This window comes from Emydura macquarii, unplaced genomic scaffold (genome assembly GCF_026122565.2).
Source record: "Emydura macquarii macquarii isolate MOO-44397 ecotype Brisbane River unplaced genomic scaffold, CSIRO-AGI_Emac_v2 contig_2768, whole genome shotgun sequence".
NCBI classification, from domain to species: Eukaryota; Metazoa; Chordata; order Testudines; family Chelidae; genus Emydura; species Emydura macquarii.
In genome coordinates this window covers 16,745,980-16,760,747 of record NW_027132905.1, presented here as the reverse complement: position 1 = coordinate 16,760,747, position 14,768 = coordinate 16,745,980, and the positions used below count along the sequence as shown (strand labels likewise).

At 42.8% G+C, this 14,768-nt stretch overlaps 2 protein-coding genes across 2 annotated transcripts in view; one reads left to right on the top strand and one right to left on the bottom strand.

Annotated features, from left to right (window-relative positions):
- Positions 1 to 282: 282 nt before the first annotated feature.
- Positions 283 to 7,532, bottom strand: EFCAB9 (EF-hand calcium binding domain 9). Its single transcript, XM_067566961.1, has 4 exons — positions 7,397 to 7,532; positions 4,687 to 4,835; positions 3,873 to 4,049; positions 283 to 897 (listed from the first exon to the last, which is right to left on the bottom strand). The coding sequence occupies exons 1-4, from the start codon at positions 7,530 to 7,532 to the stop codon at positions 739 to 741; spliced, it is 621 nt and encodes a 206-aa protein (XP_067423062.1). The 3' UTR covers positions 283 to 738.
- A 6,378-nt stretch (positions 7,533 to 13,910) lies between these two features.
- Positions 13,911 to 14,768, top strand: part of STK10 (serine/threonine kinase 10) — a 73,411-nt gene continuing 72,553 nt past the window's right edge. Inside the window, exon 1 of the mRNA XM_067566578.1 lies at positions 13,911 to 14,660. Coding sequence (XP_067422679.1) covers positions 14,505 to 14,660 — 156 coding nt within the window. The 5' untranslated portion in view covers positions 13,911 to 14,504. The remainder of the gene's footprint in view (positions 14,661 to 14,768) is intronic.

Here is a 14,768-nt window from a genome sequence, read left to right as displayed (position 1 = left end):
TCATCTTTACTGGTGCTGCAGACTTAAGCATAAGGTGAGAATGAGAACTTAGTAAACTGCTCCATGCAGGTGTAAATAGTCAATATTTAACCAAAGAAACTGCCCATCCCTTCTATTCTCTCCACAGATCAATTTAATTTGATGATTTATTTTAACAAAGATGATAGCATTGCCTGGACTGGCTCTATTCCCCGTAACAACCGTAACCAAGGGTACAGGGAGATGAGCCAAATCTTATTTTCCTCACTATTTTTAATAGAAATATTTTAATATGGACACAAAACAGCATAGGGGGAAAAGCTGACAAACGTGAGTGAATTCTGTATCTGGATGAGTCAGCTGGGTTTCGTGTTAAACTTTATTTCATCTGCCTCTTCAAAGGTGATAAAATGGCTGTACTGGGATGACTGCTCTGTCTCAAACAAGTAATGTAGATGGAAGGGGGCAGGATTGCTATCCTAAAATACCTGAGTAATGTAGTAAAGCAGCAGCCGGCTTGGGGTGAAATATGAGGCATGTAGCTAAATTCAAGCTGCATCAGCCATTCCACGTGGGATGACATCAGATCTGACTCTGCACTTTCAGACAGTATCTGAGATGGAAACCGGGGACAAAATTCTAAAGTTATGTTTATTTGGCCCATTAGTTGTGTTATATGTTTCTTAAAAGTTGGTGTTTCAGGCTAACCCAAAAACTCTGTCTGGGGTCTGGGTGAAAGATGAATAAAACTGTGGTGTTTTACAAGTGAAGTTGTTGCATGCTGATCTTGGTGTGGTCTGGCCCAGATGATTCTGGAATCTCTTCATTCAACCTCTTTTTCTTTTTCTCCCTCTCCTTTCTCTGTTGTCTGTCAATGCAGAAGATTGTAAACATCTTGAACTCCTTGTAGTTCAGTTGCTAGTGTTGTGGGGGAAAAAAAGAAATAGCAGCTTAACAGGAAAGTGAGAGTTGAGACCACCTAAATGTCAGAGATAAGCCTGACCCAAGATCTGGGGCTAGAGAGAGAGAGATACACACTATGTTCCTTTCACCCAAACTTTGGAGAAATTTGGATCTGAACTTCCTGAGCTGGGCCCATCTCAAAGGAGCACCCTGCAGCCTGTGAGGGCATCTCCCCCGCATGTGAATTTCACTCTACTATTCTGCAATGGTTGCAGATGTCATAATGCTTCTGGGTGGAAATCTCAGGCACTACCACACAAGCAAGCTCTTACAAAATGCCCTTTAACCAAGCAGCTCACAGTCATCTGCAAAGCAGAAATAAGGACAGAATCAGTGCAACTGGAAGGGAGGGGAAAGGAAAGACGAGTGGGGAAAACAAAGCCATCAATCAGAACAGTACACTGCACAGTTTTCCACCTGGGAAGAGAAGGAATGAGCCAGATGGGACTGACCAATTGGTCTGTCATTTAATGCACTGCTGCAAGATGCTTGGATACTCTGGTGATGCGGGTACTATACAAACCTGCACTGACTAGTGATATGAAGCACATGACTAAGTAAAGCTCTGTTAATATATCCGTAACCCCCACCAATCTAATCATTAGGGGCTGGCTATTTATCAGACTTCACCTTAGTCATGGATGTGGTGGAGGGTTTTGAAAGAAGGCAGGCTGATGTGTAGAGGACAAAGCACAAAAGTGCTTATGGGAGCAGACAAAGGCAACGGAGGCTTTCATTGTTAGCGAGTGGTGTGATCAATACAAGAGCAGATGAGTAGGGAGGGGTAAAGTTATGAGCTTTGAAGGTGAGGTTGAGAATCCTATATTCAGTGCAGTGAAGACAGGGGAGTTAGTGGAGAGGTCAGGCTTGTGTACACTCACTGACTGAAGGTCCCCTGTGTCCCAAGGTGAAAGTGAATTACAATATAAGAAGAGCACCATAATCAAACCCCCAAAGTCTCCAGGTGAAATCTCAGTTGCTATAAAGCCCAGCATAGCCTAAGACCTCAGAATAAAGAATGGAATAAACCGGGGGGGGGGGGGCGGGGCAAAAATCCCAGCTGGCTTCAAAACTGTGGTTGATAAATTTATGGAGGGGACTGTATTATGGGACAGCCTAGTTTGGCAATTGACTGATCTTTGGCTACTGGCAGTAGATATGCCAATGGCCTGTGAAGGGATGTTAGATGAGGTGGGTTCTGAGTTACTGCAGAGAATTCTTTCTTGGGTGTCTGGCTGGTGGGTCTTGCCCACATGCTCAGGGTTTAACTGATCGCCCTCTTTGGGGTTGGGAAGGAAATTTTCCCGAGGGCAGATTGACAAAGGCTCTGGGGGGTTTTGTCTTCCTCTGTAGCCTGGGGCATGGCTCACTTGCTGGTGTATTCTCTGTACCTTCAAGTCTTTAAACCATGATCTGAGGACTTTAATAACTCAGTCATAGGTCGGGGGTTTATTACGGGAGTGGATGGGTGAGGTTCTGAGGCCTGCGTTGGGCAGAAGGTCAGACTAGATGATCACATTGGTCCCTTCTGACCTTAGAGTCTGAGTCAGTGAGGAACAAAGAATTCCACCCTCCCCCAGTTGCAATTGTCCGAATAGCAAGCTCTGCATGACCCGTTTTGCTGCCCTAGCACAAGGTAACAGGTGCTATCTGGCAGCATAAAGCTTCTCTGAGTGGAGCTGGAGCCAAAAGCAGTGTTCAAGAGCAGTACTTGTCTGAGCCACAAGGCCAGCCAGCAGGTGTCACTTTGGGAACTGATCTTAAAGAGCTTGGAAAATACAAAGTGAAAAAGTGCATAAAGAATTGGCCTCACCAATCTAGATACGTATAAGAACGGCCAGGCTGGGTCAGACCAATGGTCCATTAGGCCCAGTATCCTGTCTTCCGACAGTGGCCAGTGCCAGGTGCGAATGAACAGAACAGGTATCCACCAAGCAATCCATTTCCTGTCGCCCATCCAGCAGCGCCAAACCCTTTAGAGTTAATAATCAGAGTTATTTAAAGATGGAAAATATGTCCATCCTACCCTAGAGAAAATTATTCCCTTGTGGCTATAGTGCTGTTACATATAAGATGCCTTTTCATCAAGGCTTTCCCTTGTAATGATATCCATAAAGCAAATAGGTTCATAAACACATAACCAGGAAACTAGAGATGGGGGAGAAGAAAATGCCTTTTTAAATTCCTAAGACTTCCTCATACTCTTTGTTCAGCTCTTGGATACCAAGATGATATGTGATTCAGCAGCAGCTTAGATGGGTCCATTAGACACAACAGCAGTGTCTGTCAGGAAGGTGGAGCAGCTGGTCAAGTGCCTACAAAGCAACTGATGGTGCTTGTTTTCTGTACTGGCAAACGTAAGAACAGAACATCCTTGTGTGCAGCAGCACTCATGGCAATGAGTTTAGCGAGATGCACAGCTTTGAAGAGATTTTTTGTAATAGATAAAATTCCTCCAATTCAGAGATCTTCCTGGGTATTTTAATAAGCAGCACCTCACTTTCTTTGGAAAATCATGCAAGGCCTGGACCAGCTCCCACTGACGTTAATAGTAAAAGTTGTTGTCAGTGGGAGCAAAAGAAAGGTAAGGATGTGCTCCAAATTATAAGAAGCATGTCATCTACCAAGAGATCTCCTCCAGAAAAGGTAATATAGTGCGGTACCTAGGCACAAGGTCAGGACTCAGGAGATCTGAGCTCAACAACTGGCCTGCTGTGTGACACTGGGACAGTCACTTAATCTTTCAGCCCCTGTTTTCCCTCTCACACTTTGTCTGTATCATCTATTTCAATTGTGAGCTTCTCTGGGTAGGGACTGTCCTTTGCCAGATATAGCGGGGCTCTGGTTTCAGTGGGAGCCTCTGTGTGTTGTTAAATAAAATGCAGCATTCTTAAGGGCTGCTGTACTGATTGTTATTCCTCTCATTGTACCTCATCTCCAGAGACATCAAAGACCTTGAATATCTTCTCAAGCTCATGCTTCTTGATGTTAAAGAGGAACCTAGTGGATTGGAAGTCCCTTGGGCCAACTGTGTGTCCTCCATCCATAACCAGCAATTCAAACACAGACCCAGAGTGTTGATAAATGAACTGTTTCTCAAGGTGGTTCTGTTTCAGGACAGAAATGTTTGAGAACAGATAATGAGCAGAGATTTCCAGCTTTAGAAAATACATATAATATTAAACACAGTTAAGGTCGTCATGGTAAAAGCTCAGGTAACCTTCCTAATTCCAGCTTGCAACACAAATAGAAAAGAACACAGTGTTTCCTTGCACACACACGCATGCCTAGCCCTGCCCATCCAGATTTGTTTGCCCCAGGACTTCAGACCCTGTTAGTGCTGGAAAATAATTCTGAGCTGGCCGGCCATGGAATGCACCGAGTCTCCCACTTTGCTTCATGCAGCCAGCAAAGCCACAAGTTGCTCTTGCAGTGAACTGAAGTTTACGCTGGCCAGTTGTACATCCATGGATGTTCTTTGCCCTCTTAGGACTCCCCAGGATGACGCTGCAAGCAGCCTGCCCCAAAAAAGGAGACGCTTGGGCTACAGTATGACCCCAAAAGTGGGGAAAGCTGTGTATACCTTTGGCTTGCATTAACATTCATTTCCCCTACACAACCTTCGACTTATCATTATAAGTAAAGATTAGACTCCCAGCCGGCTGATTCCATTTCAGCACTGAATAATATCAGCTGCTCTGAAGCCTCTGGCTGACACACCAATAGGGACGCCAGGCTACCTGCCTCATGAGACATCAGGATGCACACCAGCATGTAGAACGCGTCCAAGCCAATCTCCCCTGTGGCGTTCCAGTCTAGCAGGTCAAACACCAGCATGATCTGCTTCTTTGTCAGGTCAGTCACATAACGGAGAAAGTGATAAAACTGCAGGTCTGGAAAACAGTGGGTTGTTGGGCATCACCTGCGCAAAGCTCTTAGTAATAATTAATAGGATTTATAATGCACCCACTGCTCCAAGGTGCTCAGGTTACTGCACAGACAATTAAAATACAGTGACACACTCAGAGAAATGGTCAATAATAATACACACATGGTGACATCATTCAAGAGAGATATTCTGTGTGAAATAAATGAAAATAACACAGACTGTCAAAAAAAACCCAAACCAATTTTTTTTATTTTGTTTTGTTTAGTTATTGTTATTCAGCTCAGCCCAAAATGGACATTTTTTTTGCTTTTAGGTGTTTGAACAAAACATCCCTGAAATTTGCATAAAAGTTGAAATTTTTCACAGGGAAAAAAATTAATTTCACATGCTCTGAATAAAAGATCTTTTCGGATGATTTTTTAAAGGCTGGGCCAGCAAGTGCCACACTTTCAAGGCAACTGCAGCAAAGATTCGGTCACCTGCTCACCTGAGATGTGATGATGGCACCCATGCAAAGGAACCTCATCTACCCTGATGCGGTACAAGGCCATGGATGTGAGGTCTTTAGTATTTTACTGAAAAGATGCAGAGAGCTGTTTGGTTTAGTGTTATACAGTCCATTGTTTATCATTATAGTCTTGGAAACCTGTGCGATGCTGAGTGCGCTCAGCTATCATTCACAACAGCATATTTCAGGGCACTCAGCACCTCCCACTGGATTGGCTCCAGTGTGTCTTTCCCTACCAATTTTGGGCCAGAGGGAGTTGCATGTGCATATTATGAGTAGAGAATTCAGCCCTTTCTATCTCTTAATATGGTAACCAACCCCTTTCTGTTTTTTTTCCCTTGTACTTTGTCACTAGCAGTTGATGGTTCCAGCACCACTCTGGGAAATGAGGATGATATTGCACTCATGTTAGTTAGGTCACTGCCTTTGCACGGACAGCAGGGGGAACTCAAAGCACTTGTTTCTTTGGTGGGGTCTGATAGTTTTGCTATCTTTTAAAAGATGTTTAGTCTCCATGCAATATTCTTCATCAGATTACGACAGATGTGCCCAAGGCATGAAACCTACATCCAAACTTTCCCCTTATTAAGAGGTAAAAGGATTCTGATTTGTGTCCCTTAAACAAACAGGCTCAAGTCATGACGTTTGGATATGAATTTGGATCGAAATTGCCAGATTTTTTGTGGATTCCTGTTTGGTCCCATTGCTCATTATAACAGACTTTGAGCAGGTCAAAAATTGGGCTTAAACTCCCTGCAGATAGTGCTTTTTTATTAACTATTGAATCATTGTTTTAAACAATGTCTAGCTTATGGCAATGGAGTTGTACAAGTGGAAGGTGCACATAGGGGGCAGAGAGCGCCAACTTTTGTCGTCCCTTCTGTGCTCTCAATGGATTTTGCCCAGTGTTTTGTGCATATGATGAACAAACCACCTGTGGCTAAAACCTATAAAGCAGATATGACTTTGCCACCCACCAACTCCCATCACCCTGCGTGTATGATATCTCCTTTCACCTGAGCCTTCATTGGTCGTGTTTATTTAGATCTAGGATTCTCAGACTGAGGCTCTCAAGCTGCAAGTAGGTCTTTAATGTGTCTTCTGCGGCTCTCTGCAGCACATGATATTAAAACGACGTATGATTTAATTATTAACCAGTCTAAGTTATGCATCAGGATGCTTTTACTATGCTATTAACCAATTGTAGTTGATAACATAATAATACTTGGTCAGCATAACCAAGAATATATATATATTTTGGTTACATATATATATAAAAAGAGAGAATGAAAATAAAATAATGAATTCACACTACGGTGGCTCTTCTGGGTAATGTTGATCACCAATTTGGCTCTTGGACCACTGAGGTCTGAGTATCACTGATTTAGATTATAAGCTTTTTTGTGCAGAAACTGTCTTTTACTGTGTGTTTGTACAGTGCTGAGCACACTCGTGCTTCAGTCCTGATTTGGGGCTTTTCATTGCTCCCAGATGGCTAATGATAAATAACGGTAATGATGCCACACAAATTAATTTGAATTTCAGGACTGTTAGCTTTAAGAGGAACTATGTATATAGAGAAAAAAAATGTTAACATCTCAGTCAAGAGCTGAAAACATGTTTCAGTTACTGCAATCATACTAGTATGTTGGGTCTGAGAGCTAAGTACCATTTCAGCATCTGATGTGTTACTAGTCAGCAATATAACCTTTCAGAATGGATGGAAAGTGCTCTATCAGTCAGGACACAGTGATATATGCTACAATTGAAAGCCATCTGGGGCATTTCCAAAACTTTGCAGTAACCAACCCAGCTAGTCACTTAGCATTACAGAGTGCTGTATTTGCTCTAATATCTAAGGCATGGTATATATAGTGTCTCTGAAAAAAATTTTGAACCCTAAAGGATTTTTAAATAGTTTTTAAACAAATACTAAACAGTTTTTAAATCCTAAACTTTATAGCATCATATGATTCTTTTAGTGATAGACAGACAGACAGACAGACAGACATTAATTTTAGTGACAGCAAATTCCAGGGCCTGTGGAAAATACTTACCATTCAGAGTATTCTTTTTATGAACATCTAGGAGTTGGAAATATTCTGCAAGCGCCCTAGCATTTCTCACTGATAATAAACAGTATAGTTTATCTAAATACAGAAACTGCAGAAAACATCCAGGTTTCAGTCTCATTTTGTCAGTAACTAATTCTGTTTACCTATGAGCATTCACAGGTAACTGAGGTGATGTCTACATCACAGCAAGAGAATTCCATCTTGGAGCCCAAACACAATCATGCATCCTCCTGATTGAAATGGCTTTTGGGTTGTTTGTTTGTTTTTTGCCAAGCATTATCAGATGTGCATGTGCTTTTAAGGGCTGAACTTTCCAGGCAGACAGGCTGGGTGAGGCACCGTGAAGGTCTTGTTGCTGTGCCTGTGCTCCGTCAGCCAGTTGGAACAGGAAACTGAACAGAGCAAGCACCTTAGGCACTGAGTGATCCACTGAACACTGTGGGGCAAATGGCTCTCTACCACTGAGGAGTCAGGGTACACATCAAAAATGAGCACCAAGAACTATTCTTTCATCACCTATTTTTTGTAAAATGCATTATAGAACATTAGAATCAGATTGAAACTCACATTTGCAAGGAAACGTCAATTTAAGGTCCCAGTTCAGCAAGATACTTAAGCACGTGTGACTTCACTAAGGTCTATTGTGATGTCAGTGGGACTACCATCTGCTAAAATTAGACACACAATTAAGCACCTTGCTTGGTGTAGACCAAAGCCTTCTCCACATTAGAAAGCTGTACCACTATAACTAGACTGGTGTAATTGAAGAGAGACAACACCTTTAGGGTAGACCCAGTTAAATCAGTATAAAGGTGCTGTATACCAGTACAGATGTGCCTATACAGGAAAGGGAATGACTATGCTAGAGTAAGGCATTGTTATACCAGTATAACTGCATCTATGCAAGGGGTTGTCCTGGTATAACTCCATCAGTAAATAATCACACCCCTCACCGATCCTCTTTGGTTCCTGCAAATATTTATTACTGAGTGTAGTGCTCACTGCTGTGTATGGTTCCATTGGAGTAATTGGAACTATTCATAATAGTAAGACCCATGACTACAGGATCAGGCCGACTCTTGTAAATCCAAGGCAGATTTCCAATGCTTTTTGATTATTTTTGCAGCCTACTTCCTTTACTTATGTTAGTGTTTTAAAAAGACAAGAAGAAAACAACTCCTGGATTGGTGACAGCAGATTTGCCATCATGGATTGATGTGTGTGGGCTTCAGGAAAGAAGTGAGTCTGGGGACGTGAATACGTCTGTATCTATCTTTTTTTTATTTTGGAGGTTAAAATGTTTGGATCAGCTTTCTGTTCTGTGTTTGTACATTGAAGTCCTGGTCCCTGATTGAGGCTCCTGGGTACTCCTGGGAGTATTTTTATTTATATAATGATCCAGCTGCTAGAAACAATGAATAATAATAAATAATAATAATAATAATTAATAATAAATGGGTAGGCACGTGGCATATTGGGAAGAGATGCAGATTAACTGATATAAATCTCTGAAAACAATTGGCCTAATTCTCTTCTCACCCCAAACCCAAGCGTTGTATCAGCCTCCCAAAATCATGAGAGTAACTGAAAAATAATGAGCTGTTACAAACAAATCCATGTTGGGTTATTTCATTTGCCTTCTGCTTTCACGGTTATGCTTCAGTCACATTTTCAAGCTTTTCTCCACAACTCTGAGGACTAGAAACTTGTTTTTTCTTAAATGAAACTGAAATCCTTACACAATCACTTGTTTCTAGCAGCTGGATCGTTATATAAAGTATCAAGTACACTGAGGCTCCAGATAAAATCACAAGAGTTGGCAACATCAGTGTAAATCCAGAATAACAGCAATGAACTCAGTGTAAGAGACAGGAGACTCAGACCGAATATTTTTTAAGGGAACCATTCCAACAAACGAGTAAACATTGGAGAGACAAGGTGGGTGAGGTAATATCTTTTATTAACCAACTTCTGTTGGTGAGAGAGATGAGCTTTCAACCTTCTGTCTCACCAACAGAAATTGGTCCAATAAAAGATATTACCTCACCCACCTTGTCTTTCTAACATCCTGGGACCGACATGGCTACAACTACACCGCTTAAAGTAAAAAACTGATCAGTCGGTCTCACTCAGACCTAAACATAAGGTTGCAATATCAAATAATTCCTCTAGATGTCCCCATTTTATACCAATTTTAAATTTGCTGTAGCTAATTTAAAGTATGTGGACTATTATGACTTTAAACACCTTGACTGTCCATATTTACAGCTGCTTGTATCTTTAAAAAAAAATCCAGAAATTAAATATTTAGTGGCTACATTTAAGAGCTGAACCGGGGGAAGGAGAAATTATTTTCTTTTGTTAAGAGAGTTTTAAATACATTGTTTACACTCAGACAATTCAAAAACATCTTTTTACAACTTCCAATCTATGCTTTGACCCTATAAGCACTTATGCAGGTGAGTAATCCCATTGTGTTCAATTGGGCTGGTCACCTGAGTGAAGTTATTCACCTGCATAAGTGTTTGCAGAACTGGACCATTGGTATGTACCCATGAATTAGGATGGTTAGCTGTGACTTGTTTTAAATCTTTCTTTTTTAACTACATTTTATTTTATGTAGTATGAAGCACAGACCACATTTTGATAAAGGATTGGGAGTGAAGTTTAATGTTTAGAGCCAACATCTGAGAATTGGGACTCCTGGGTTCTGTTTACCACTCTGCCTTGGACTTGTGACAAGCTACTTTAATCACCCGATGCCTCAGTCTCTTCCCATCTGTGAAATGCTGGCTTCAGAGGGGTGCTTTCTTGCTCGGGAGGAGGGGGGGGAGAGGGGAGGGAGGGGGGGATGAGGTTAAGATAATGATATGAGATATTTGGGTGAAAGCTATATAAAGCAATGTACTATTACTGGTTTTTACTATTATAATAAGAGACTCAAAAATTACTCTCTTCTAAAAAGATACAATGCTACCAATCCTGCAAAGATTTATGCACGTGCTTAATTTTATGCATGTGAGTAAGCCCACTGAAGCCAAGTAAGTCTTTGCAGGATCAGGACCTATATATAAACAAACGACTTAGACATCAATCAGTGTAATATAATAAATCAAAGAGGTGTCCTGTGCATGGAAGCAGACAAATAACCTACTGAACATTTTTTGATGATCATGGTTTTCCTCCACACTCTGTCCTCAAAAGGTTATGTTTTATATATATATTTCTTCTCATCCCAAGGCATCTTTACAGACACAAAGAGCAGTTACAGTGTCACCATTCATATATGTCCCTGGCTTATTCCTCCTTGTGTTCAGCCTGGTCATATCCCTGTGTCCTGCCATTTAGTCCGTGGTCAGGATCTAGGCCCAACTGACGTTGGTTGCATTTGCATTATTTTCTACAATGTCCCTACCACCATAATCTTTTTGATTGCAGCCAGTCCTGTACACTGATTTCACATCCTACTCGCCTTCCAACTTCATTTGTCATTCCTTACAGTTGCCATCTTCAAAAGAACTCTCCTCTCTACTGCCTCCAGCCTTCTGATGACTGTTTAATTTAATGCAGCTCCATCCAGTTCATAGTGTAATACTGTTAGGGTACTGGTTTAATCAATTTTCACTTTGGTGCCAAACAATATTTTTGAGTCCATAATTTCATCAGTTTTGTGCAGCACTTGTTGCTCAGGTACACCTCCTTTTAACCATTGACACTGATCAAGCTTCCTAGGCACACATAAGATTATAATTGTTCTATGACTTCCCCCCTGTTGCATTTCAGCACTTTATCTATTGTCCCTTTTCCAAGATGCAACTGCTTTGTCTTCTAGGCATTTATTGTAAATCCAAGTCAACTACACCAATTTTCCAAGGCTGTGAAGAGTATCATCCCTCCACGCTGAATCAAATGCCTTTGTGAAGTCAATGAAAATGGTAAACACTTTTAATCCCTATTCTTGGATCTTCCATCATTTATCAGAGCACAAATATCTGATCAAATCAACTTTAGCCACATTGTTCCTTACCTACTACTTTCTCTAAAACTGGTCTTAATCTGTTGACAATTACTTTCATCATGATTTGAACAAGAACTGATAAGCAGCATATACCTCTATAATTATTCAGATTGGTAGGATCTCCTTTCTTCAGGATTGGTACAACTATTACTTTTAGCCAGTCATACAGTACCTCCTCTTGCTCCCATATCTTCTTAGATATTTTTCCTAATGGTTTGATAGCACTTCTCCCACCGACTTGTACGAGCTCAGCTGTTATATTGTCTGTTCCTGCTGCTTTCCCTTTCTTAACTGCTTTACTGCTCTTTCTATTTTTTCTTCTGATGGTGGTTCAGTGCTGATGTCCATTCTGTCTTGCAATCTGCTCCATTCATCTAGCATATTGAGAATGCTTCTATCTCGATGAACTACAATGTTCAGCACTTTGTCAAAATGCTCCTACCATACTTGCAGCACCTCTTCATCATTTGTTGTCAGGTCACCAGTAATCTTTCTTACCGCTTGCATCACTGGTCTGATTATGTTTCCATATAACTAAATCTTTTTCTATATCATTTTCATATTTTGTTTTCTTGATGCCTCCTTTAGTTGTTGAACTTCTCTCCAGAACTTTTGTTTGTCCAATTATTGTGATTTCTTCACTGCTCTGGTAACACTTCTTCCACTTTGCCAGTAGCCTTGACTTGTTCATGCTTTTCCTGTAATGTTCTTGTTTCGTTGCTTGTCCAGATTTTCCTTGTTTGCTTACGCCTTCCAATAACTTCCACTGCTGTACTTTATATTGTTTCCCATCGAGTCTGGAGTGCAATTTCTTCATCATCACAAAAAATGCCCTCCAAGCCTCACCTTGTATGCCTTTGTCTCAGAGCTATTCTTTAATTTATCAAGGCCAAATCTGACTCCAGTTGCACCCATCTTTTTCTTGGACTTTAATATTCCCATTCACAGTTCATGATAACTGCCACACTTGGTATTTCTATAGAGTGTATTATCCAACAATGATCTTCTTTGCCTTTTACTGATAATAATATGGTTGATCTGGTTTTTATATAACCATTAGTGAATTTCATGTAAATTTGTGCATATCTTTTTGAGGAAACCAATTACTGACAATGATCAGATTGTGCATCTCACAACAAGTTGTTAACCTTTCCCCATTATTGTTTGCCATCTCAATGCCATATTGTCCAATTTTGTTCATTTGCTTACTATCTCCATTACCAACATTTGCATTCATATCTCCCATTATCAAAATCATATAATGATCTAGTGTTACCCAGCCATTGATAAAATCCATCCTTCTCTTCCTCTTCTGCTGCTTCTGTTGGTGCATAACAGCAGATCACAGTTATGCATAGTCTATTGCAGGCAGAAGTAAACCAAACCTTGCTATGACACTTGCTAACTAGTTTCCAGCTAGCCGTTCATTGAAGTAACTGTTTTCTTGTTCACTGTTATAGCAACCCTGTTCCTATGCTTCACTTGTCCACTTGAATGTCTGCAATAAAGGAAAGTATAATTTCCAACTATGACCCAGCCAATCTGTCTCCAGTATGGCAACAAAGGGTATCTTTTAACTCCTCCGCTACTAGCTCAGTCTGGCTTGAAGTGGAGTTCTAACATTCCAGTTTGCAATACATGTAATATGTTTTACCACTATCTGAAATCCAAGTCCATTTCCATTTACTAGGCTTGATAGACCTGTGTCAAAATCCATATAAGTCAGTCTGGTGTGCTATACTGCTTCTATAACAAGTAAGTTTTGGACATAATGGCTTGTTAGGCAAGTCCATCCTATCCTCCTCCCTCTCCTTGCTGTTCTGCTAGGAACATCAGCGATTCCATCCTAGTTCAATTGCCTTCCAAGGCTAATGATCTTAAACTGCTTGGATTTGAAATCGGAGTTTTCCTTCTCTTAGACAGACTTCCATTAAGAGGCTAAAGGAGCCCAGTCTGCCATAGTCTTAAATCAGATTTTTCCTTCTCCTACATACAGTTGGTTGACAGCACCTCATTCTGTAATATTTGGCGTGACCCTTCTGGGTTTCCCCAAGACAAGCAACCCTCATACACCAGACCTGAGACATGTCTTTACCCCATTGTATCCCAGCATGACAAAAAACCAACACACACACACACTCTCTCTCTCTCTCTCTTCTCCAAAAAAGGCATTAACCCTTCCTTCCAGACACCAGTGGTTCATGGGCTGCTTTGCTCCTGACTCTGTAACTACTCTGGAAAACTAATTCTTCAAATCACTATTTCAATGACAAAAGAGTTTGATGAAAGAAAAACTACACTTCCCAGTGCTCCCTGAGAAGGGGGCGGGGGCAGTGGAACTGATGATAGTGCCCCTTTTGGTAACCGATAGCCAGGGGCGGGACCAGTAGAATGTAAAGTATCTAGCGGGCAGGGGGCGGGGACAGTAGAACACTGTGTATCCAATGGGCAGGGGGGAAAGGCGTGAGTGAAGTTCGGGCAGGTGGAGTGGTCTTGGCTCCATGTGCTCGGGTGGAGGCTGCGCTGCCCTCCACTTTCGTACATTGATCCAGAGGGAAGTTCCAGCTGCTCTGAGAGCCCCGGGCAGTCGCCGCTCGCCGCGCGGCTTCCCGTCTCGGGGCTCTGCCCGGCAGCTCCCCGGCCCCGCCCCTGTCCGGGCAGCGGCTGTCTGCTCCGCCCTGCTTTCCCGGCGGGAGGCAGAGCACCACGGCGTCTCTGCCCGGCGCTGGGGATCCCGGCTGGCCGTGGGCATTGCACCTTGCTGGTCTGGGCAGCGGCTCGCCCGGCTGCTGCGAGGATAGTGGCTCTGGGGGCTGGGCTGTGGAGTGCCTCCGTCCTGCGACTCCCCAGCCTCTCCCCTTCTGTGCCCCTCTGCAAGGCGTCCCCCTTCCCCGCCCCATCTGCCGAAGCGACCTCTCTGCTCTATCGGCCCCATCGTGTCCCTGCGCTCCCCTGTACACCCCCTCCGGCTCCTGTGACAGCGGGGTGCAGGCACTGACCGGTTCAAGTTCTCCCCGGAGCCTGGTGTAGGACCGCGGGATCCAAGCCCCTTCCCCAGCCCCAGGCAGCACCATGGCTTTTGCCAACTTCCGCCGCATCCTGCGCCTCTCCACCTTCGAGAAGAGGCGATCCAAGGAGTACGAGCACGTCCGCCGGGACCTGGACCCCAACGAGGTGTGGGAGATCGTCGGGGAGCTGGGGGACGGTGCCTTCGGCAAAGTGTACAAGGTGGGTCAGAGGGCGCCGGGGCAAGGCTGGGTGACGTGCATAGCCTCCCCGGGAGGGACATGGACTGGAGGGGCTGGCCTGGGGCAAAGCTGACACCCCAGTCGGCGG